Below are 26,135 nucleotides of genomic sequence, written 5' to 3'. Positions count from 1 at the left end.
AGCCTTGGCGAGGGGATAGAAAACACACAACGAGTTGGATAAAAATCATAAACCATTGCAAATCATGAGAGATTCTTTTTATCACATGTTTTACCAAGTATTTTGTTAATCCAAACTTTTCCTGTAAAATTGTGATTGTGAGCCGCACAACACATTATTTACAACACGTCAACAACGTTACGCATTGAAAAAAAGTTCCTTGAAGTTTAACAAACAGACATTCATTTTCGAACATTTTTTTTATGAATTCCTGACAAATAACTGAAACAGCATAAAATGTTTCAAATTTATATCTCAACACCCCTCAACTGAATTAATTATTTACTTTTTCATTCTACGTCAATCAACCATCTAAACCTACGTAATGATTAACTATGACGTCACGTGGCGTAAGAACACACAGTGGAATATCAAAAATTTATCCCATGAGTGATATCCACCGTATATTGGGATAAACATGTGATAAATGTCTTTATATTCTTTGTTTTTCTTATCGATAACTTTCCGAAAATTAGTATTTTCTAAGAAAAGTTGTTATCCAGAGATATTATGATTATAGACCATCCTTATATTTTTCTTATATTTATTCCGTCCCTATTCCGGCGATTACGGCATGCCTTACCTGCATCTAGTCTTTTTCGAATCTTACTATCTGCAACCTTAGGACTAGGCTAATGCGCATGCCCATAAACTGGTTCATTCGCATATCTCTTCTACTTTCAACATGGCGCCAGCTATGAAGTTGCAAAGATTTGTAGTGATGATTTTCTTGATGGTTAGTTATTTATCTCAATTGTTTATAGATTTAATTGAACAAAAACATTAAAACAAGCTTTACACTATCTTTTAATGATGATAAATTGTAGGTATATCAGTTAAACAATGTAGTTTCAATGAAATAAGTTTTACGAAGCGACCGTGGGTCTCGAGAAACATGATAAATGGTATAGGCCTAGTCATATATGTGAATCAGTGCAGGCAAACTTTAGAACATAGATATATGTATGCAAACATATACAATTACTTATGTATTACGTCATATATACGTATTTAAATGCAGAGAGTATATGCATCCAAGAAATCAATTAAGGTAATTAAACACTATAAGTATATTATGTACAGTTCATGTACATATAGTTTAATTGTACTACAGGCCTCTAAATTTCTATCAATAAGCTGCTTAATGTAGGAGAAGAGAAGTATTTATACCCTATCTGTATTTGTATTTATATATAGATAGGGTATATATGATTATCTTTCTCTTCTACATTTATCTGCTTATTTATAGAAATTAAGAGGCCTGTGATTGTACAGAGTATTTGTCTCTAGGAAGTTAATTACAATCAAAAGTGGCTTTCACTTCATAGTTTTATTATTCATTTATCATAATCATTTCACATTACTGGGAATCTCCTATCAATATGTCATTGTATAACATGGTATACATCTAACAGTTAATATATCTCTGAAGGGTTGCTGTCACAAGTTCACAGTTGTACAGTCTTGTAACCTGCCAAATTAAATGGGACCAGAGTATGTTTGTGCCTCGTCACTTATTGTTGTCTTTAAATATTTAAAAAATACTGTTTAATAGGTAGTATTCCAGATAGTTACAGTGGACGGAATGATGGAAGGCAGTGGAGGCTTCTTTTTGCCTGTATGTATTAGAATTATTCAATACTAAATCTGTATATTCTTATTCCTTGTCATAACAAGTATAAAGTGTTCAAGTGGCCTCATATCTGCCAGTTTTATACTTAAATCTAGTCAGTAGTGTTCTAATACAAAATTATAAGCTTCGTTTTCTGACAATAAACTGTCTGGTTAAAATAATATTATCATTAATAACATAATTAATTAACCTGATAGGATGACAGTTTACTGTCAAACATACCAGTAATTATAAGTTATAAATAATAATTTTAAACGTTTACATTGATAGTATTAACTTGACTTGTATCTTATCAAGTTTTTATCCAAGAGAATTTATTTACATTGGTTTTATTTCCTAAGGCTTAAAGTATGTGTGTCTCTCTTATTTTGTATCTATAACTCTACTACTTGGACTACTTTTATTACAGAATACTGGAATGGGGTCATTGCAGGAAATTCTACCAGAGGTTTGTTACATGCACCCCTATCCCATCAGCTAAAATTTAAAGTCATATAAACATAATCTGTGTAAATCTTTCTCCTGATTGAGTTTTAAATGTGTATTGTCTTGATTTCTATGCTGCATGTTAATATTGTATTGATATATTTTTATTTAGATTTTCTCTCCTTTACTAGTTCTTTCAAAACACTAGTTTACAAACAGATAAGATTTTTAAAAAAATTATTTTAAAAAATACAAATGAGTCATTGTGTAGCATAAACTACATTTATCCAGTATTCTTATTATTCTTCCATATTTACTTAATAGACAGATAGGCCTGCTGAAGATTTCCCTATGAATAGATCAACACAGGTGAGTATTACAGTTTTGCATGTTCATGATTTTATATCAGGATTATTGAAACAATGAAACTTGATGGAATAATTTGCTATTTTGCAAAAATGGCGTAGACATTAATGCAAAAATAACTTATTTCATTAAACAATTGTGATATCATTCTGATATATTTCAAAAACCATAGTCCAAATAAATCGTACATTGATATATATATATGTACAGTGTACTTGTGACAAGGTTCTGTGGGCTTTCTGATCACTTTTTGTTCAGCGTTTGTTGCTCTTTTAAATTAAAAAATTACCTGAGTCCCTCAGGTTATGTATTGTTACCAATGTTTTAATGCTCCTACAAACAAATTTTAGTGGAGTATATTGGAATCAACCTGTCTGTCTGTCTGTAGTCAATTTTTTTGTCATATAAAACTTGAAAACTTCTCCATAGAATCATAGACTTTAACCTCACCTGAGCTGTAAGCTCAACTGAGCTATTCTGATCGCTTTAGTTCTAGTATTTGTCCATCTGTCTGTCCTAACTCCTGACTTTGTTCACTTAAAACACATTGGCCTATTGTTTTATCCCAAATTACAATTTTTTTGTTGCTAATTTGACTTATAATACTTCTTATACATCATGATATAGTGATTTTCTGCTGTTTTAAGGAAGCTCATTGTCAACAAATTAATATTGATATAAGTTGCAGAACTTGCTTATCAATCATTGTAAAGTAAATAAAGTTTAGTTCTAAAAAAAAACCCAAAACAAAGAATTTTTTTCATCATAAAAATTATATTTTTCTTTCAACCTTTATACTGAAATGATATAAAATGAAATTTTTAGATGGTATCCATGCATTTTACAAAGTTATTGCAAATTTGCCTATTTATGATATGGATATAATGGATTAAAGAAACAAGTTGAGTTTTAAAAATAGTAATAATGGCTAGAACTCTATACCAACAGGTTTATAAGTGGGAGTGCTCTGTGGATCTACTTCGCCATGCATGTAGTTGTGTGACTGATGGTTATATTAGCAGTAGAATACTAATTAAAATTGTCTGTATAAAAGTCAGATTTATGGTACAAATTAATTTAGAGTTATCGAACATTGCTGAGGATTGAAAATTGTTAAGTATCAATTAAAGAAATAATCCATAAATTTTGACTATTTCATTAAGGTATTTTCCTATAGTTAGCTAACTTAGATGAAGTTGGGAGGAACTTATGCTATGCCCCTGGTGTCGGTGTCCGGACCTGATTAAACTTGTTGTTGTAGGTCTTGTATCTAAGTTATTACTTATCATATATCCACCAAGCTTGCATGGATGATGCATCTGGACCTACTTATGGACTTGGATGCTAAATCTGGGCCATGAATTTCAGATGCTGGAGGAGGTTAAGGTTTTTGAAGCAGGTTAAAGCATTTGGAGCAGGCGCCCTCTGATGATTATATCTTAGTTAATACTGGTCGTAACTTCACCAAACTTGCATGGATGGTGCATCTTATGACACTGATGTGCCTGACAGGCTTGAATGCTGAATCTGAGCCATAGGTTTCATATGATGGAGGAGGTTATGGTATTTAGAGCTGGTTAATCTTTTTGAAGCAGGTGCCCTCTGATGATTGTATCTGACTTATTACTCGTCCTAACTTCACCAAACTTGCATGGATGGTGTGTCTGATGATGCACCTGACAGGTTTGGATGCAGAATAAGAGCCATAGGTTTTGGATGCTGGATGAGGTTTAGTTTATTTGAACAGGTCACATGTTTTTTAGATAATACCTTGCATAAGTAATTGAACTAGAATATAAATGAATCACAAAGGCAGCTTCAGATGCAGAGCCTGATCTCCATTCTCAAGGATGCTAAAAAAATCTCCTTCCTCACCCAAACCTGCTTGATAGATGTGTTTGTTCTTAAATGATATAACATGATACCTATGATATAGTATTTTATGATATGATACACATATATTTTTATGATACAATATTATATCGTATATTATATTGTAAAAGGTTATATGATATGATATTGTATCAATTTTTTGTTTAATATGATATTATATTGTATCATGATATTGTGATGTATAGTATTGTAAATTATGTTACAATATTGTTTTATAAGATATTGTATTGCATATTTTTTATCACATGATATTGTTTCATATGATATTGCAATTTATCACATGTTTATCCCAATATACGGTGGATATCACTCATGGGATAAATTTTTGATATTCCACTGTGTGTTCTTACGCCACGTGACGTCATAGTTAATCATTACGTAGGTTTAGACGGTTGATTGGCGTAGAATGAAAAAGTAAATAATTAATTCAGTTGAGGGGTGTTGAGATATAAATTTGAAACATTTAATGATGTTTCAGTTATTTGCCATGAATTCATAAAAAAATGTTAAAAAATGAATGTCTGTTTGTTAAACTTCAAGGAACTTTTATTCCATGCGTAACGTTGTTGACGTGTTGTAAATAATGTGTTGTGCGGCTCACAATCACAATTTTTACATAAATAGTTGGGATAAACAAAATACTTGGTAAAACATGTGATAAAAAGAATCTCTCATGATTTGCGATGGTATATGATTTTTATCCAACGAGTTGTGTGTTTTCTATCCCCTTGCCAAGGCTCGGGGATAAAAAACACACAACTCGTTGGATAAAAATCATATACCATCGCAAATCATGAGAGATCCTATATATATAATAATGTATCATATGATATATTGTTTTCCCTTGGACTGAAATGTCACACTTTCATTGGTTTAAACTTAGCACGTGATTGGCTCATATATCTCTATATTTGTTCTGTGAGAAATAATATTAGGCAATATGGCCGTCACTGGCCGATGTTTCGTTTACTCATTTCGACATTTCATAGTAATTAATACATAAACGGCATGCCGTAAGTTCTTAAAGTATTTGGAGTAGTTGCCCTTTGAAATTCTTTAAAATTAGAGTAGTTGCCCTTAGAATATTGACGTCACATTGTTTTGTCTGGAGCAGAACAAAATGGCAGCGCCGAAATTTGCTCAAATCTCTGCAGAGAAAGGGAGTTTCCGGCTCCGCCTCCGGCTCGTGCACTATGTATCAAACCCTGACTACTATTTAGGCATAGTACATGCACAACACAACACTATTATATAAATATAATATCATATGTAACAATATTTTGATTTATTATGTGATATAATATTATGTCACATAATACAATATTTTATCATAATTTAATTCTGATTGTAACGCCTCATTTGATTAACTTAACAAATTCATATATATATCGTATAACATAACTTGCCTACATCACAATACGATGTGCATGCGAAAATGTATTAATCTGCTTGACGTTACGTTTAAATTTTGTACAGATTATCATATTTAAACTAATTAATGGGCTTTATTATTTGATTTAAATAGAAGAAAATTAAATTATAACCCCTTAGGAATAATTTTAATTTCTACCTATGTTATACGAGTTATTTATACAAGTATAACATAACTTGGAACAATTTAGGCTTTTTAAATCATAAACTGCTCCAAGTTTTGTTATATCGTATAACATAGGTAGAAATTAAATTCATTTCTTAAGTAATCATGTACTATGATATTGTATTATGTGATCAAATACAATAATGTATAACATGATACAATGTCATATCATAATTGTTACAATGTCATGTTACATCATTATTTATTACAGTATTATATGGTAATATATATTAGTATCATAGCATGCAATATCATATATTATTGTATTGATAATCATTAATATCTTACAATACTGTATGAAATGAACATATGATTATCATACAATTTTTTTTAACATATGATATACGATATTTTGTTAAAACAGTAACCATGAATAACCAAGATCATTAAGAATGATTTCATATAATATGATAAAGGTGGTCTCATAAAGGTAATGCATCGTCTCAGTGAGGGTTGTGATTTGTGATTACCTATGTTTATATATTATTTGCTTCTTTATGGTGATGGTCCCTAATATTGTTCTACTAATCTCTAAATTCTTTAATGGTAGTGTATGGAAAGTCATAGACATGGGTTCAATTCCCATCACCACCATAAATTATTTTGATGTTGTTTTACTCTGGTGATGGTTTTTGTGTATAATTTATTCAATTTTGTCTACTGAAATTTCATTGAATTAACAAATTAAAAATTTTTGAGGCATGATTTTGCCAGTGTATAATGGTACATATATTTTATTATAGATTTCGGATCCTGACTCTCTAATTAGTAGTATTAATAATAATGAGGTTATTTTGCAAGTGGTAGATAATTCTGAGCGAGAGAGAACCCGACAGGACGAATATCTAGCTTCCTATGGACTATATAGACAACCTATCATAGGTGACGGAAATTGTCTTTTTCGGTCTGTTAGTCTGGCACTCTTTGGAAATCAAAATCACCACCAAGAGCTTAGAAATATTGCAATAAATGAGATAGAGCAAAATTTAGGCTTATTTAGAAATTTCTTTTTTCATGATAATGGTAATTCAATGTTGGATTCAGAAATTCAGCAGGAATTAAATAATCTTAGACAACTAGGTACATTTGCTGGACAAGAGTCAATATTGGCTTTATCTAGAAGATTAGGAATTAATGTTTTAGTTACTGTTGGTGGTGATGTTGACAACCAAGACATAGTTACATTAGAACATGACTTTAGCAACTCAGTTTCTAGGATTCATTTAGTTTGGACAAGAGCGGGGGGAGGACATTATGAAACCGTGACTGAGGCTATTCCTATCCATCAAGAAATATTTGTGCCCTCAACTGCAAAAAGTTTTTATCATTGGAATTTAGACCCCTCAGCATGCAAAAAGTTTGATTTAGATTCTTTGAAAACTAAAACACAAGAGACGAATACTAATCAAACACCGGAATTGCCAAGACAGACAGACTATCTAAAGACAGTTCATTCCTATGACAAAATCCCACATGACAACCAAAAAAATTCTTTCAAAAATATGTGTAGAATTTGCCAAAAAACTTTTCATGATAAGGCAAACTTGAACCGCCATGTGAAGAATGTGCACGAAAAAGAAAATCAATGGAGAATGTCATGCATTGTTCCATCATGTGACTTATCATTTTTCCATGTTGATGATCTAGTTGGCCATTTAATAAGTTCTCATGAGGCAGAAATCGAAATTGAAAATCTAAAGTTTGAAAATGTAAATACTTTTGAAAAATTTTTGGCTGATGAATCTTTGAATAAAAATACAAGATATGTTTTGCACCGACCAAAAACCCTCAATAAGGATGGTTCTCAAAGGTACACTCTTGTTTGTCATAGGGATGGCAAAAGACGTATTAATGACTCCAAAGATAGACAGAGAAGGGAGAATAAAAAGGGGTCTTGCAAACTAGATGGAGTGTGTTTATCCAGATTTTCTGTTTTAATAACCAGGGAGGGAACAGTTAAAGTAAAATATATTAAATCTCATACCCATTCGACAAGTTTTGAGGAAAGTAAATATCTACCAATTCCGGATCATATCAAGTCAGAAATTACAACAATGTTAGCCTTAAAAATTCCAATTAATACAATTCTGGATAAGGTTAGGGAGAAATTCAGTGACAGGAACAACCGTGACGACTTGACAGACATGAAACATTATCATTTGATTGACAGAAAAACAATTCACAACTTAAAGCAAAAAATAATTGACCCTTCTGTTATCAGACATAGTGACGATGCTACATCTACTTATTTGAGAGTAGATGCTTTACAGAGAGAAAAGTTTAATCCTGTTTTAGTGTTTAAACAACAAAATGTAGATGACGAGACAACTGGACTTAGTAAGGAAGACTTCATGCTGGCTATTATGACTAAACAACAACTAGATATGTATGAAAAATTTGCCCCCATGATTCTTTGCATGGATTCCACCCATAAGACCAATATATATTCATTCAAGTTAATTACACTTTTGGTTATTGATGAATTTAGACATGGATATCCGGTTGCATTCTGTATTTCCAACAAAGAAAATGAGCAGGCTATATCTTTATTTCTAAATGCAGTAATAAAAAGAAAATCTCCACAAACAAAAGTAAACATTTTGATGACAGATGATGATATTGCTGGGTGGAATGCAGCTAAGGGTGTTTTTGGACCAGATCTGCAACTTTACCTGTGTATTTGGCACATTCACAAAAACTGGCGTCTTAAAATTCAACAATATATAAAAGATAAGGAACAGCAAGCAGAAATTTATTGTTTGTTATGTGCTGCAATGGATGCTAAAACCAAAGTTTTGTTAGATAAATACTTGGATATTTTAGTGCAAAAATTATCGTGCACAAACCAGGCTTTTCTTAAATATATTAATGATTTTTACTTGTGTAGAAAGGAAAAGTGGGCAATGTGTTTTAGAACTGGTGAATATTCTAAGGTAAATACAAACATGTTTTTGGAAAGCTTTCATAATCAGTTGAAAACTGTGTACTTTGAAGGGAAACGAAATCGTAGAATAGATATACTTCTTGAAACATTGTTACAGATAGAGAACAACTTGTATTTCAAGCATTTGGCCGCTAGCAAATTTAGCATCCCTTCAGACGAAAATATTCAGACAGCTGATAGACACAAGAGTAGTTTTGAAATTTCAGATTCCTCAGTTTCTCAAGTTAATGAAAACACATTTTCAGTTATGTCAAAAGGCAGCTTATATACAGTTATTGTAAATTCTAAAAAATGTTCTGAAAAACATTGTTACTCTAAGTGTAAAAAGGTACCATGTGTAGATTTGTGTCGGCATATTCTTGTTTGTAACTGTTTTGACTATGGTGAAGGAAACATATGTAAACATATTCATAAGGTCCAATCATTACTCTTTTGGGATAGAAACAGATGTGAATCAGATGATAAGTCAGAAACTTGTATTCAGACAAGCAAAACGGTCACAAGTCCATCACAGGAAAACTCTTATGCCTCCAGCAACTCACAGTCTATGAAGATTAGAGGTATACAAGATAGGCTGAATGAAATTATGTCTCAGGTCAATAATAGCCCCTTAGTTCAGCAACATAGGCTAGATAACATAATTACAGCATTAGATCACATCATTTCTGCCAATAATGGATGTGAAAAACTTCCAAACTCTCTCAAAGAGTTTAAGAAAACAGAAAAAATGTCATCAGTAGCTAAAAATGTGTTACAGCCTCGTTTTAGGTCAACAAATAAAAATCCTGGGAGAAAAACTAAAAAACCACTGAGCAAACCATCTCAACAAGAAAAAGATCAGTTAATAGGAAAAATTAATCAAGAGATGGAACAAGAACCCAGTGATTCCCAAGGTCAAAGGTCAGGTCCCTCTGTAGCACCATATCCACCTTTAAGGCTAGTTCCAACTACTGAACCCACTGTTCTTCAACCACAAAGTCAAGGTCCAATTATAAATCCAACTACAGCTCAAGGTCTACCATCTTGGTTTAGAATTCCTCCTTCCTTATATAATAAGAAGATAACAATTAAACAAAGTGATGGCAAAACACAAGATATAGTTTTTACAGGTGGTCAAAACAGTACAAATGTAGAATAAAATCTTTGTTGGCTTTTAGGGATGACATAAGACTGATGTAGGTGACACGAAAATGACCTATAGTAGGTTTTTCTCTCTCCAGATTTTGTTGTTATCTCGTTTGTGGGCGGCAAGGTCTGGAGGATGAAAAAACAATACAACAGACTAGAACTCTCTCTCTCTCTTCAGATTTGTCTATCATTGTTTACCATTCTTGTTGTTTTGTTCTTGTGTTATTTTTGTTCAAATGTTGAAAATAATTACTTTATTTTCATTTCTAGTTACTTAACTGCAGGTGTTGACTTGAATAATATATGTGTATTGATCTTTCATGGTTTAAAAAGTTTGTGATAGATGGTTGACATCTGTAACCAGCATCATGTCAGTCCAGTAGCAGACTGGCAATGGTTAACAGACCAGTGCTGAGTTGCAGCTTGTTTTTCCAAATTTTAATGTGCTCCAAGTTAACAGTTAAAAACAAAAATAAGTTTCACCTGCCCGTATTTGGCATGCAGATTTGTTAGTTTACTAACATTGTTTTAGGTTTAATTTATGTTAATTCCCTACTAACCAGGCCCCTTATACAGTTCAAGACTACATGTAAAGATTCACTATTGTTGCTTCTTTTTTTCCAGAAGTTGATAAATGCTTTGACTTTATAACACAGATTGATACATGTATAAGTTTGAAGACGTCTATAGCCAAATGGAGATAAATACAGTTATTGGTGTGCACTTTTTGTGTATGTTTTCTGTCTGATAGATAAGAGTATGGGCCGAAACTTTCCTGGTTGCATAAAATCATTTTAAAGAGTAATGAATTTATTAAAATCTACCAATAAGTTTTATTATGATAATTTGATATGCATTTGGAATTGGGGGGGGGGTTGTTTTTTTTAATATTATTAAACGGAACCAGGAAGGTATCAGGGAATTTTTGATAATTTTTAGTGTAACAGTTTGATCTCTTACCTGACTGATGAGGCCCAGAGAGACAAATTGTAACACACATATATTAACAGCTTTAATATTATAATTTATTTTTACTTTTTATATTAAAGATTAAAAGATGATTGGCAGTGTTGATAAAAACAAGAAGAATAGACATCTTCAGTGAAATTTTACCCAAAAAAATTGTTTTTAAGGTCAGACGACACGTTCCTCGAGAATCTTTTTGTATCTCCTCGTAATGAAGAGTTCCAATAAAAAATATTAATTTTATAACTACTTTTAAAATGATCAAAATTTACGTGGATTTGATTAAATGTCTAGATGGTCGAGTGGTTAGAACCGTGGCCACTCACTGCCAGTAGCGTAAAGGTTTTAGAGGTCGTGAGTTCAAAGCCCCGCCCTGGCGGAGATATAGTTCTAATATAGTGAATTTCGCTCTGCTGCAGATTTATTTATTTTTATATCAGCAATTCAAGTGTATTTTCAAGAAGATTATATAGGAAATTGCATACTCTAGTATTTTGCAGAAATGCCTGGTAAGGTACCCTAATTTTTTGCAAGAAAGCTTGTCAAAGTAGTAGTAAACCATTAACAAATTCCTGGAAAAAGTTATCTAAAATTGAGGAACGTGTCGTCTGACCTTAATTTATGGACGTTCATTTCGAAATCATAATTTCATTGTTCAAAGAAGGATATATGCTTTTAATTATTTTATACGAATCATTTTGTACTTTTTATGAGAGAGTGGAAAATATGTATTAGTTGCAAGTAAACCAATGTAGAGTTTAGAATTTGGTGTCAATAAATACATGATAATATGTAATAAATCATGTCCAGTAATGTCAATAAAACGTTTAATTTTTTTAATATAATTTTGGAAAATAAAAAACAACTTTTGTTCATGTTATTTAAACCTATAAGCTATAATTGTATAATGTACAATACACATTTAACACTACAAAAAGTCAACATTGATGTGATGGTGCATTTTAAAAAAAAAATAGGTTAAGCTGAAAGTATTTGCAGAAAAATCATTCATTGATAATGCATATTAGGGTCATCAAAGCTGTATTTCCTATTATATGTATACATAAATGAATTAAATACAAATGCATGTTCATGTTTGTATATACATGTATTAGGCTATATGCAAGTATTCATAATTAAAGTTAGTGTCCATAGGTAATGGCCTTTAAAAAATATTATTTACCATGAATATGTCTTAACACGCATAAAAGATTAATTATACTTTGGGAAAATATAGGAAAGTCAAACTGTTCTACATGCATTCATTTATGTTTAAATAATTTCCTTCCACAGGCTACCATCAGACTCAGGTGAAAATATGGATCATCTCAATCATCTGAATAAAAAATATTGCATTGTGAAGAGTTACCCATAGTTTGTTTGAGAATAATGCCATACTTTGTCCTATTTATCATATGAATAAATTTATTGTTATGATATGCATATCATTATACATATCATATTGGTAATGTTCTCAGAATTGTAAGTTCAGAGACAAGAGAAATAAACCAATCACAAGCTGTGATACATCATAACCACATCTAACTTTGAGAGGATCTGGATTATCCCGGCAAGATTAAAAGAAGAGATAATATATTTGATCAGAATGACAAAGTGTTGAATAAGTCTAATGAGTGCTCTTTGGAGGCTGATGATGTAATATCTGAAATTTTTAATCTTTTATGATCCAATGTGTCAGATATTCTGATACATCATCAAATTGTTATTTCAAATTCTTCTGCAGATAGAGAAAATAACAATATTAAATACATAGCCCACATTATTTTTTTCTGCAATGATTGCTACCTTTATAGCCCACATGAATCGTCAAAGAAAAAAATGTTTATTTATAGGTAGACTTAGGTAACTGCTATACTTTATACATATCATCAAACATTGTTATACATGTTATATATTACTTTAATTTCTTTGCCAGAAAATATTTTTATTCTTGTAATACTTTTATTTTAAATTACAATGCCCAGCCCCCTTAATAAAATGGTGCGATATGCTACATGTATATCCATAACATTTTTTTAATAGATCATACACGTAAACAAACCGAGCACAATGTTTCTTTTTAATAAGTCAATGATATATTTGTTATGTCATCAAATTCCAAATATATTTTATGTTTGTTATACACCCTGTGGGTTCATTATTTGAAATAAATATCTTATTCTTCATTCTACTTGTTAATTTATAAGGAATGTATGTGTATGCACGAGTCCCTTATCAAAATTAAGCCTTATAAACATAATAATATTTCTTGCGATGCTTACGTTTATGCAAGGATGAATGTACCATGTATACGTCCCTGGTTTATGCTTACGTTATAAATATTACAAGTTCAGGGTCATTCGAGATCGAAAAGGGTACACTATATAGATCACTGAGTTACCAACAATGTTTATTTATTATTTAAGATAAGGTTTATGTGTAATATATCATTAAAATGGATGTAGCATAACATACCGACATACTCTCGATTCTATCTGAACAAACTCGAACTACAGGATGTTTACAAAATTTCGCGCATGCGCGGCAGGCCTAGTCCTAAGGTTGCAGATAGTAAGATTCGTCTTTTTCTATCGGTGACGTCACTGTTTCCATATATGGTCATGTTAAAATTCGACAAACTTGTAGACTTTACATTTGTTGATTTGCAACGTGTCAGCCATGATATTTCAGAAAACGGAAATACAAATGCAGAGACTACAGATAGAAAGTTTGTATTATAGTGGCAAGTTACACAGCATTTTACAGCTGCAATTAGCATCTGCAGGAAAAATTAGATTGAAGGCCTGCGGGGTCAACTCTAAAGTGTTCATCCCTGAGTTTTATAGGTTACACTTTCAGAATTACACATATTCATACTCAGACTCACACACCAACACGATTACAAATTCGGATTTACAAGTTTACATGTCTGGATTTTTGAACACGATTACCCTCCATAAATTTCAAGTATATTGAAGTTCGTCGTTTGGAACCCCCACCCCCTCATCATATTGCTGGATCCGCATCTGGGTACTTTTTCTCATGGGTACGTCTCATCCTGATACTTTTGTCCACGTTTCCTTAAGTACGTAGGCCTACCGGGAAAAATATTTTAGCCATGGCGTCCTAATGGGTCTAACACTAAATAAGACTTTTTGAAATCATTAATTTCATTATCGATAAGTCTTGAGCTTAATTAGATACTTAATCGTGAAATGATAAACGTGTTGGTCGATGGTCCTTTTTAAAACAGCGGGTCGTGTGATAGATTTACGTCTCGGTACAAATCGTCCGTCGGAGCGAAACGTCTCGGCACGAATCGCCCCGTAACCCAAATAGGTCTAGGTCACGGTTGGAACGCCTGCTGCATTCGCCATGTTGGACGAACTTTTTGGGTCGGTCTTTTAACGCTGTTAGATATTAACGCCAAGAAACATTGTAAGTGCTAGGCCTCCATGTTGTATTTTCTTTTAATCTAGGAACATGAATGTGTTAAAGCTAAAAGTACATTATTGTATTTTCATTCGGCAATGAAAGTTTAAAAATAGTTTATCAAAAAACAAGATTGAAGATATCTGCACTGGGTTAACACATATTATTGATAGACTTAATACAGCTAAAACCAAGATCACGTTATGATAATAGTTTAACATTGTATTGTTCAGGTCTGTTTAGATTTCATGTGTCAACTGGTTTTATCTATTCCAAGGTGTTTTGGCTAAGATAATAGTAAATACACGATCAGCACAAAAATAGAGAGATTCCTTTTAGCTTGTTCAGATTTCTATATAGTCGAACGCTTTGTTCAAAAATACATGTTTAGGATGTTAACATAGTCCTTCTCTTGAATTTTATAACACATTCATGTGAAAATATGTTGGCCTAATCGTTATTTTTTAAAGAGAGACTGAAACCTAGAAAGAAGTGAAGTTGTACCCAAACCGACTCGTAACTAAACAGACCAGGGTTGGCCGGGAAATACCACTGCTGGGAATTACCGGTGGTAAATACCGGTATTTCCCGTCCCAGTCAATACTACTGTTTTTCACTAATCTGGGAAATACTGGGAAATACAAATTTATAATCTTTATTTCTTTATTTTTTTCAATGCAAAACATATGTTTATGATAAAAGATATTAACAATAAGCATCAAAAACCAATTTATCCTACTTTCCCATTTCACTGCCAGTTTATGAATCTTAAATTCACCAATCACCTATTCCCAAAGACTTCTATAGCTGCTAAAGTACAAATTTTAGTCCAGCTTTTTGAACTTCAAGTTTTCATAAGAAGATAACCAATGCATTACTGGACAGTCAAAACTTGTTAAAATCAAAGAACATTATAAAATGTCAAAAAGCTGACAAGGTGTACTATTTACATCCCTACAGATTTGATTAAGACTAATGTATAAGTTTGAAGTACTATAATATGTAGTTGTACTTTATTTTCCAGTCCCTGTTTAACAGACTCATAATCCATTTGTCTGGCTGTAAACAATGATATTAAGATTGTAAATATAAGGATAAGCTGTTTAGGTTAGGTTTTGATATAATTACAATAATTAAGAAATTACGAGTTAAATGAATGTAGATTTCAGATAATATAATGTCATCTCTTCTAAGTTTGCCAAAGTCGAGGTTTTTATATCAACATTTGATAGAAAATCTCTGTTTACATTGTACATGCAATCTTAATTATGTTGACAAATATATGAATTCTTCTTCCTGTCTGCAGGCATGCATAATAATATAATTCAAGTCTTTTTTACTCAGATTATTTGATTACAAGTCTGTTTGGGTACGAGTTGGTTTATTTATGAGTTGACTGTAATTCCCTATCACAACACCACCCCCCCCCCCCCCCCAGTAGATCAACATGCGTTAATTGAAGGCACAGGGACCCAATATCTCTCGTTATACTTGTTTGTACCTTATTTAACCTTTGATGTGAGATGTTAAAATCTGTTTTTATCATAAATTTTTTTTAAAAACCAAAATGTGGTAATTGATGTTATTGATTTTGATTTGTTTGTTATTATTTATAGGTCTGTCTTTTGAGAAACTGCAGAGTTCCCCAGCTGAACTTCCATTACAACATCAGTACATTGTCAACATGAACCAAAGTGTACAAGGTTTGTAGATGTCATGTGCTACAGGAATGTATCGGTAAAAATCATTATAAAGTAGACCAATAACAAAACATACTGCAGTATGATCCAATATCTCTTGTTGGTTGCATTGCAATATCATTTTGAAATTAAAGATGTTATCAAAGAAAACCATAGTGGAAAGTACAAAGACTATGTGTGTAAAAGTTTTTTTTTACTGATTAGATACCTTATATAACCTTTGATGTGAGATGCTTAAATCTGTGTTATGAAATTTGTTTTTTTTATACACCAAAATTTGGTAATTGATGTTATTGATTTTGATTTGTTTGTTATTATTTATAGGTCTGTCTTTTGAGAAACTGCAGAGTTCCCCAGCTGAACTTCCATTACAACATCTGTACATTGTCAACATGAACCAAAGTGTACAAGGTTTGTAGATGTAAAGTGCTACAGGAATGTATCAGTAAAAATCATTATAAAGTAGACCAATAACAAAACATACTGCAGTTTCATCATTATTAAAATATTAAATTTGTTATCTCTTTGTAGGCTGATAAGTTAGGCCAAAAAAAAAAATATGTGTGTTTCCGGTTTCCCGACCGACCCTATTTTTTGTGCGCTGACCCTAACACTTTTTATTCCAAATCCAGATTACCTACCGTAATTGGTTTAAACAATAGTCTTTACAAATCAGAGTTCAAAAAACGCTTGTAACAATTCAATAGAAAACACCATTTATCAAAGCGTTTTAAAGATTTCTAAGTGCAGATTGACAGCATGCATAGCCTGGTTCCGACCTACCCATAATGCTCCGTACTGTGCGGAGCATTATGGGTAGGCCGGAACCAGGCTACAGCATGCATGAAAGTTATCCTTGGTTATTTTAGCTAAATTATCAATGCAATAAATAGTTTCTTAGGGCAGTGATGTGTTATGAATTAATATAAAGATGTACATGAAAAAAGCAGAGGCAAAGTTTTTTTTTTCGTATTTCTGGGTGTGGAGACTGCAGACATCATAAGTCTTTGAATAGGCCTAACAATCATTCACATTATAAATATGATTTTAAAATGTTGCAGTTCAATTGCAAATGAAATTTTTTAAAAATAGTCTTAAACCATTAATTATGTTATCATTTTTTAAAAGATCGTTAAAAAGATTTAATTCTAAGGCTCTCGTCTGATCAACCAGAATTTCCTCTGTTTCTGAATTCAACACTTACAGTTACGATATTAATGTTTACTGTTATGTCAGTTGACCAGGAAAATAGAACTAATAACTAATATATAATATATTTGTGGTAATGAGTATTATACTCTGTTAATTTATAGTGACTGTCATATTTATATTTTCCATTTACAGGAAAATAAAATCTTTGTATACATTCCAAATTAACCTTAGATTTAAGAAAGCAGTTTTCACTATCCACGATTGCTCCACCTGTTAAATACATTTTCTTATTGTATAGAAAAATCATATGCTAGGAAAGGGGTAAACTTAAAAGCTCATTTAAAAAAAAAAAAAAAAAGAAAAAAAAAAAAGCCGACCTACCTACCCTATTTTAAAATCTGATGAAATAGGAAACACACATATTTTTTTTTTGGCCTTACATAGCTTTCAATTGACTAAATTTGTAAAAATTGATGCCATCTGAAATTAATGCATTGCAAGCTAATATAACTGTCATATATCAATCATTTAAAATCTGTTTTTGCCTATCAAATGAATTTGTATCTTATACAACAGGAAAGCTGGAAACTTATAATGGTAAATGGAATTTCAGTAAAAGAAAAATTTGAAATGAATGGAACAGACAATTTTTTATAGTCTGTAATTCATAAAATTGAGATAACAAGTTTTAGATATGGAATAAAAAGAGAAATAACATTTAATTAAATGATGACCAACATTCAATATGTCTGATGATTGGTTCAATGATAACGATTTTTAAAATTTTTTTTAAAGCATGCAAAATATACTTAAATCTGATATGTTGTTAATATGCTTGCTTGCATACTGAAGGATGGAATGACAATGCGTATTACATTGAAAACTTCTGTTATGATAAGAAGAGCATTTTATTAAATAAAAAATGTACATATATGTTTATAAACATGATAGATTCCAGTAGGATTGAAATTAATGATAAACATGTATATTTCAGGCTCTACCCTGCACCATACATAAAGGACTTGACCATGGACCCCCGAAGCAGCGCCCAGGATGTGGTGCGTTGTGATGTGTGTGATACTCCTGTCCCCCCACTACACTGTGACTTCTGTCAGACCAATCTCTGCAAAGCTTGTGTTGGGGAACATATGCTTGATTTTTCAAAAAAACATCAGGTGGTACCATTCCAAGACCGAGGATCTACTCCAAATTATCCTAATTGCTCAGAACATGTCAAAGAGCAGTGCAAACATTACTGTGAACAATGTGACATTCCTATCTGTGCCCCTTGTATTTCCTCTGGCAATCATCAAAGTCATAAGTTGGTAGACATTTTTAACACCTTTAAAAGTAAAAAAGAAGATTTACAAAGAGATTTGAATGAATTTCAGAATATCCTTTCTCCCAAATACCAGGAGATTGCATCCAATATCCCAGTTCAGAAAGCTGATCTGAGTAAAAACTCCCAGAAATTAACATCAGCAATAGACAAACATGGAGAAGTCTGGCACAGAGAAATAGACACCATTATACAGAAACTGAAATCTGATCTTGATGAAATGGACTCCAAACACCTGGCTGTCTTAAATAATAAGGAAGAAAAAATCACACACACCATTTCTGAAATCACACAGAACATTGCAGATCTGAAGAAGTTACTGGACTCCAATGATGTCAGCCGTGTCTCTGCCTACAAATCCAGGATTGCTGAATTCAGAAGATTGCCTCCTAAACTCACAGTTTCTCTACCAAACTTCACCCCTCAGAAAATTAACCCAGAACAACTTTACCAACAATTTGGTTCCCTGTCAGCATTCTCCATTACAACAGAGGAACATGGCTACACCATGGAAACCTCAGAAGCTGGATCCTCTCCTCTCACATCACTGCTTGATGAGCCACGGATCATCTCCACCATACAGACACAGTATAAATATTATGGTCTAACCAGTGTTACTTGTCACAGTGATGAAGAAATCTGGACGTGTAGTGATAATAATAAGATGATGAGTCTCTACAACCTGCAGGGGGAACTAGTGAAGTCAGTCCAAACCAAGTCATGGAACAATCCAAAGGACATAGCAGTGACAAGGAGTGGGGATCTAGTTTATACTGATAACAATGATAGAACTGTGAACATAGTGAAGAATACACAGATACAGACAGTGATCAGACTACAGGAGTGGAGACCTCGCGCTGTCTGTAGTACCTCCTCTGGTGACCTCCTGGTTGTCATGGACAGTAATGATTGGAAACAATCAAAAGTTGTGTGTTACTCTGGCTCCACAGAGAAACAAAGTATTCAGTACGACGACAAAAGACAACCTCTCTATTCATCTGGTGGCATTAAATACATCAGTGAGAACAGGAACCTAGATATCTGTGTGTCAGACTGTAGCGCCCATGCAGTAGTGGTGGTCAATCAGGCTGGGAAACTCCGGTTTACCTACACTGGTCCTCCCTCTACTACCAAGGGATCATTTAGTCCAAACGGCATCACAACAGACAGCCAGGGTCGGATCCTGACAGCAGACTGTGACAACCAGCGTATCCACATCCTGGATCAGGACGGACAGTTCCTCCGCTACATTGACAACTGTCATTTACAGACTCCATGGGGTTTATGTGTGGACACCAGAGACAACCTCTTTGTGGCTGAACTACACACAGGTAAAGTGAAGAAAATACAATATCTGATGTAAACAAACTGTGTGTGTATTATATGTAAACAAACTGTGTGTGTATTGTATGTATATATGTCAACAAACCATGTGCAAGTATTATGTGTATCCGAAACAAATTGTATGTACATGAATTGTTTGTAAACAAACTATTTTGTTCTATATGTATACAAACTATGTACACGTAATATGCATTTTATTTATAAGAAAAACTCTGTATATATTTTTGTGCATCATATGTAAACACACTATAGGTTCTGTTTGTAAATAGAATGTGTGTGTATGATACATGTATGTAAACAAAATACATATTTCTGTAAATCATCATTAATTGTAAACTAAGGAAATTTGAAATATACGTGTGTGTTTTGACTGCAGTTGGAGTTGGATGTATAAAAGTATTTCTTTATTAAATTTAAAGATCTAATATATATTATTTTTCTTTTCTGAAGCATAAAAGCAATGATATTTCCAGTACAATGTATATGCAGTACAGACGTTTTACCGGTAACAAATATTTGCCATTATTGAATAATCTTTTGAAAAAATTATTGGTGAAAAATGAAGTTAAGATTTTAAAAAATCATAGCTAGGTAATTATAATACGGAAATATATATTCTCTCGGTGTGTGGAGTTGTTTGACATTTGTATTGTTTACAAATTAAAAAGGTGACTTGGACAATATATTTACATTCAGTGTATATTTTCCCTTATGTCTGCGACATTCATTTTTCTATGAATACAATTTGCTAATTTTAAATGCGCCGTAAGCACATATATAAACGTCTCCACGTGTTTTGAGTATATTTATTTTTGTAAGATTAAAAGAAATTTTCAATCTTACATAACCAATCATCGTCGGATACCCACGGGTGATCGCGTCTTTTACTTATCAGTGATAAGTAAGACACAATCACCCGTGGGTATCCGACGATGATAACCAATTTGATATGTACTTTTGAAAAACTCGTAAATATATATATATATGGCCGTTCCATGTATGTTGCATATCTCTAAGAGCGTAAAAATGGCTTTATGGCGGCGATACACGATTATATTTCATACAAATAGACATCAGTATGAAAATATAAATAAAATCATTGAATGCTTATTTTTGGATGTTTCTGGTCCTAATGACACACCAAGCGGTGCAGACAAATTATCACACAGCGCTAACGCGCGGTATTCAATTTGTCTGCACTGCTTGGTGTGTCATAGGACCAGAGACATAATCATATCACAGTATATTTTAGTATATACGTCCCTGATAGGAGCGACAACCTAACTATCCAAATAAGTTTGTTATTGGCCCCTTTTTAGTGGATAATTAGTAATTATAATCCATTCAATGAAATTAAGCATCATATCAATAATGGAACTTTGAATGAAATTACGACTTCAAATAAAACCACGTGTAGTTTTTTTTTAGTGTCGGTTCATTGCGAAAAAAGTATTATTTGCCTGGATATGTTGATAGCTATACGGGCAAAACAAAGGCAAATGGCAACTACTTATAATCAATTACTATTATAAAGTGTTTTCATGAAAATTCAATTTCATAAAGTAACGCAAAAATGAAAACTGTTCTAATCCAGTTTCAATTTGACGGCAAAAGGGTACGATAAAAATAACGATCATATTATTTGTTTAAATAACATATATGCCCACAATAATTTTTCACTCTTCATTTATAAATCTATTAACATGTACCTCTAGTGCATTTTTGAAATTAATCCGCCCCAAAATATTCGGCCAGAAGTGACATAGGGCGCTTGATTCGATACTGGAAAACGAATTCAAAACTAGGAAAACGGAGGGGGGGGGGTGGGGGGGGGGGGTGGTAGAAATTACTCTCTCCGTAATTCAGCCTTTATATTTTGGAAGTTTGATACTACAGTTTAACGTAATTTCAACAAAAAAATAAAAACATTTGGCATTTCGATAATAATAGTCGCTTGCACGACAAAACCGCATACTGATTCGTTACCGGTAAAACGACTGTATATGCAATGGATATCATCAACGTAGTAAAATTAATGTATAGGATCTCTCAAAGATTTGTGATGGCATATGATTTGTGAGTGTCTTTAATCCTTTTCAAACTTGTATCTATAAATCCCTTTTTGAGAGCCTTTTTTAAGCAAATAGCAAAAAACTTCATTTCGACAGTAATGCCTAGAAATACATCGTGATGTCCTTGGTAAAATTACTACAAGGGTTTTTATTTTGGTCAAATATGTGATACTGAAATCATTTAATTTCGTGGGGGCCAATTTTCGTGGACTGTAAGGTTTTTGCTTATTTGTGGAGATGTAGGTTTTCAGTTTCAGTAGGAAAATTATCTCTTTCCATCTCTGTTTTCTTCTAGGATGTACATGTAAATTGAGCCAAATACTAATGTTTCCACAATATATTTTTGATGTTATTCTGTGATGTCGTCACAATGGAATTTTTTGCATTACTATATTGATCAGAAATGAGGTTAGGATATTTTGCATCATACAGGCTACATGAATTCCTGAAATAATACAGAATTGGTTAAAACACAGAGACACAGAGACATAAATTAAAAAACAGCTAAATCCTATTACCCAAGCATTCAAATTATTATATTCTCATGACTTTATGTCATTTAGGAGTTTAATTAAGGATCGAGGCAGTTGGCTACTCGTCCAATATTTCACTACCGTTTTATGGCTGGCCTATACGTTTTCTTATTTTTAAATTTATTGTTTAAAAAATTTCTAAATCCTATGCACATTTTTCAAAAAAAAAAATACTTGGTTTAAGATCAATATATCAATTTACTTATATGTAGTTCATAGGCGCCGGAACCGAGGGGGCTTAGCCCTTAGACATTATTGTTCCGTAATGTACGTTTGAAAGATTGAGAAGTTGGAGTCAAAGACAAACTAACACCCCCCCCCCCCCCGGATTAGGAATTTGGTTAATCTAGAAAAGAAAAAAAATTGGTAGGTAACCCCCCCCCCCACCCACCCCCGGATTAGGATTTTCATGATATGGGGGGAAAATGTTATGGCCGGAAAGATTTTTTGTTTTGGAAGAATAGGATTACACCCCCCCCCCCCCGGATTAGGATTTTCATGATTTTGGGATTTAGGTATTTTCTCTCAATATTTCTGAGGATCAGTCTAACCCCCCAACTTTCAATTTGCTTCCGACGCCAGTGTGGTTCTCAAAGTAAGGTTGGTCTGTAACATTGGAGTTGCCAATCTCTGTTATTTATGTCTCTGTTAAAACGGTGAAAAGAATCTTTCATGACGTGGTGGTGCATGTATAGCCATGTACATATATCCAACTATTGTGTGATTTTCTGTTGGTCGTGGATAAAAAATTGCAACACAATGTGACATTGTACGTATGAAAATAATATAGACATCGCAAACCATGAAATCCTAGATTTATATATATTTACATTTTCCTGTGTCTTTGCCTGTGATAACACTACGTATCGATATTGTACTATATAACCCATAGTACAAATGACGCCAAATTGAGGCGCCAGCGGGGGTTTGCTTATTTATATTTATAAATTTAATCGTACGATGACTTAAAATTATATAAATATAAGTAATAAGGAATCATTCTTTGAATATTATGAGGTGATAATTTCGGTCGGGGCGTGATCAAATCTATCATAAAGCCCTTCGGGCTTTATTGGATTTGAACACGCCCCGACCGAAATTATCACCTCATAATACTCAAAGAATGATTCCTTATTCCTTATTTAGTACAAAAATACATGTAGTGTAGAACAGTTGAAATCTGCCTGATCGGGTTACAACACAACCATTGTAAAAGATGATGTAAAATATGGCTCCCAGTGGACAACAAAAAAAATGCATGAATTTCTGTTTCATTTGGCAGGTACCGTACATATTCTCTTTAGTACATGTACCCTCAAAGAATCTCCTTTTTTTTAATCCAATATGAACAATCACATGGAAGATATACATCTCTATAGTAGATATACTAATTGCATACAATTCCCGTAATGCTTGACATTTAGCTCCGCCCCAAATTTAAAATGCCTTAAAATACACGAGCACAATTTGAATGGTGAAAAATGTATCTCACTCAGCTCAAAATAAGGTAACTTTTTAAAACAATGCATGTAAAAGTTTATTTGGCCTTCCTCATTTCTGTTGTTCTTTACCTGGGTGAACTCCCTATACCTTGTACAATGTTTTCCGTCGGTAACACGTGTGTCACATTTTAGTAAGCATGGTTGATGTGACTTTGTATACCATTATCCTTAATTTAGGCCGTCCAAAGTTAATTCTACGTTTAACATGACTTCAAAATACCAAACCTATGAGGGAGGGCGATCAAGAATGAAATTTTGGCGATGAATGTTTTTAATATGTCATCTGATATGAAAACAAGCATTGTAAGATCTCTTACATTTCAACATTTTTATATCGTCTAACGTTATTGTTCTAAAGCCCACCCATTCTTTACCTTTTTATTCATTAAATGAACAGAGACACAATACAGAATAAAATTATAACTGTTACAGGGTCTAAATATAAACTGGATTTATGAAGTATAAAATAAAATTATTGATAATGCGTCAACCCTTGAATACAATAAAAACGATCCGAGCAATTAACACTAGACAGTATTTATTAGTTTTATTCACTCTCCATCGGGAACTATCAAAATCCTGATTAATCTTTTTATAATTTGATCATTGTATAAAATGGAGCCGCTGAATTATGTTTGGGGGGGGGGGGGGGGTCGCATTCTTTATAAAATTAGTCAGTTATAGACTAGCTGTTATGATTAAATGGTTGCAATTTCTTTTTACAAACCACTTTATTTTTTATTTATATCTATATATTAATTTAATTACCACAGATGCATCATCACCGGTCTTTCCCATAAACGGATCAAGCTCTGCCGGAAATATTAGTTTAATCTAACAGCAGAAAAAAATTAAGTACAAATCATTTGGCCGATATTTATATAATTTTATTGGTACATGTAAAGAGCCTCAATGTAACATATCTTCCTGTCAGCATCATTTAAAAGCAATGACAAACTTAAACAATCAACATTGTCATAAACTATTACCAATCCTTTCCTTGAAGTGAACTAAGTAACAATCAGTTAATCATTTTTAATTATGTATCACAGTATGTGCTGTGGGTCAAAATCCTATACAGTCTCAGGATGCACAGAGGTTAACAAGTTCAATACAGCATAAATAGTCTCCGCTTTCTGTGTACACTTCTCTGTATCCATGGTTACATACAGAAGCTTCTTCTGAATTTTCAATTTATGTTATCAACAAAACACACATCTATCAAGATGACTGCAAAATGTCATCCAAATATTTCAAAATGAGGTTAAATGTTTGAAGAAATCATAAAAAATGCATGGAAAATCATTTTACTTCCATCAACTTCTCAAACCAGTGCCATGAAGCCTGACATAGGATTTCACAGCTCTACTAACAACTGAATCCGGCTCAAACACCCCACATAGCATGACATAGTAATGTAACACTGTAATGTAGTATGTCACAATGTTAACACATCAATGTCACCAGTTTAAACTACCACATACATGTAACACACCACCAGTTTGAACCACTGATTCAGCATTCAAGCATCCCATAACAGTTAACAGATCACACATAAATCAGTCACAAAGGTCACATATCCACCGCTGTCACCAGTTCAAACCACTGACGTAAAGCGTCACATAACACGTGAGGCAGAGAGTTAATGTCTCGCAGGATGATGTAGAATGGAAAAGGGAAATAATCCATGTAAGGCTTGATTTCTGGCAACTGAAAAACAAATCATCATTATGTCAATGAAAGCACATAGAAAATAATATAAAACACTCTCTGAATCTCATGCAACAATTTCCGCATAACTACCTGGTTTCCACTCTTAAATACTGGGACCTTGATATCCAATATGGAGTCCTAAAGGAAATAAATATAACCATTTTTCAGATTTACACAACTGAGTAAAACCAAAGTAGTTCACTGTTGAATATTTAAATTAAGATTACACAATAATTATTCCATCTTTAAATATATTTAATATGTACTAGTTATCTGCAGCGCTGTCCACTCATTTATAACAAAGTTTATATCCACATCGTATATGTACGATGTACTCACCTTGTTCTGTGGATTAT

The 26,135-nt window shown here is 32.7% G+C and overlaps 2 protein-coding genes and 1 long non-coding RNA gene across 10 annotated transcripts in view; 2 read left to right on the top strand and 1 right to left on the bottom strand.

Moving 5' to 3' along the window:
- Positions 1 to 675: 675 nt before the first annotated feature.
- Positions 676 to 12,753, top strand: LOC128183140 (uncharacterized). Its single transcript, XR_008243545.1, has 5 exons — positions 676 to 775; positions 1,595 to 1,657; positions 2,082 to 2,120; positions 2,423 to 2,467; positions 12,286 to 12,753. It is a non-coding gene; the product is annotated as an uncharacterized LOC128183140 (long non-coding RNA).
- A 1,559-nt stretch (positions 12,754 to 14,312) lies between these two features.
- The window catches only part of LOC128183109 (E3 ubiquitin-protein ligase TRIM71-like), a 116,046-nt gene continuing 104,223 nt past the window's right edge, over positions 14,313 to 26,135 (top strand). The window contains exons 1-4 of one of the 5 annotated variants that reach the window (XM_052851990.1): positions 14,313 to 14,430; positions 16,041 to 16,127; positions 16,449 to 16,535; positions 18,271 to 20,158. In XM_052851990.1, coding sequence (XP_052707950.1) covers positions 18,305 to 19,978 — 1,674 coding nt within the window. In that variant the 5' untranslated portion in view covers positions 14,313 to 14,430; positions 16,041 to 16,127; positions 16,449 to 16,535; positions 18,271 to 18,304 and the 3' untranslated portion in view covers positions 19,979 to 20,158. Of the gene's footprint in view, positions 14,431 to 16,040; positions 16,162 to 16,448; positions 16,536 to 18,270; positions 20,159 to 26,135 lie in introns of those variants that run through there. The other 4 variants (XM_052851991.1, XM_052851987.1, XM_052851992.1 and 1 more) reach the window with 4 other exon arrangements.
- Positions 24,938 to 26,135, bottom strand: part of LOC128183101 (midasin-like) — a 94,580-nt gene continuing 93,382 nt past the window's right edge. For all 4 annotated transcript variants that reach the window (XM_052851960.1, XM_052851961.1, XM_052851962.1 and 1 more), the window contains 2 exons: positions 25,870 to 25,917; positions 24,938 to 25,776 (listed from right to left, as the gene is read on the bottom strand). In XM_052851960.1, the coding sequence (XP_052707920.1) occupies positions 25,639 to 25,776; positions 25,870 to 25,917 (186 nt within the window). In that variant the 3' untranslated portion in view covers positions 24,938 to 25,638. The remainder of the gene's footprint in view (positions 25,777 to 25,869; positions 25,918 to 26,135) is intronic.

The sequence above is a fragment of the Crassostrea angulata genome, chromosome 5, assembly GCF_025612915.1.
Source record: "Crassostrea angulata isolate pt1a10 chromosome 5, ASM2561291v2, whole genome shotgun sequence".
Taxonomy (NCBI): domain Eukaryota; kingdom Metazoa; phylum Mollusca; class Bivalvia; order Ostreida; family Ostreidae; genus Magallana; species Magallana angulata.
This window is presented reverse-complemented; position numbering and strand designations above follow the sequence as displayed.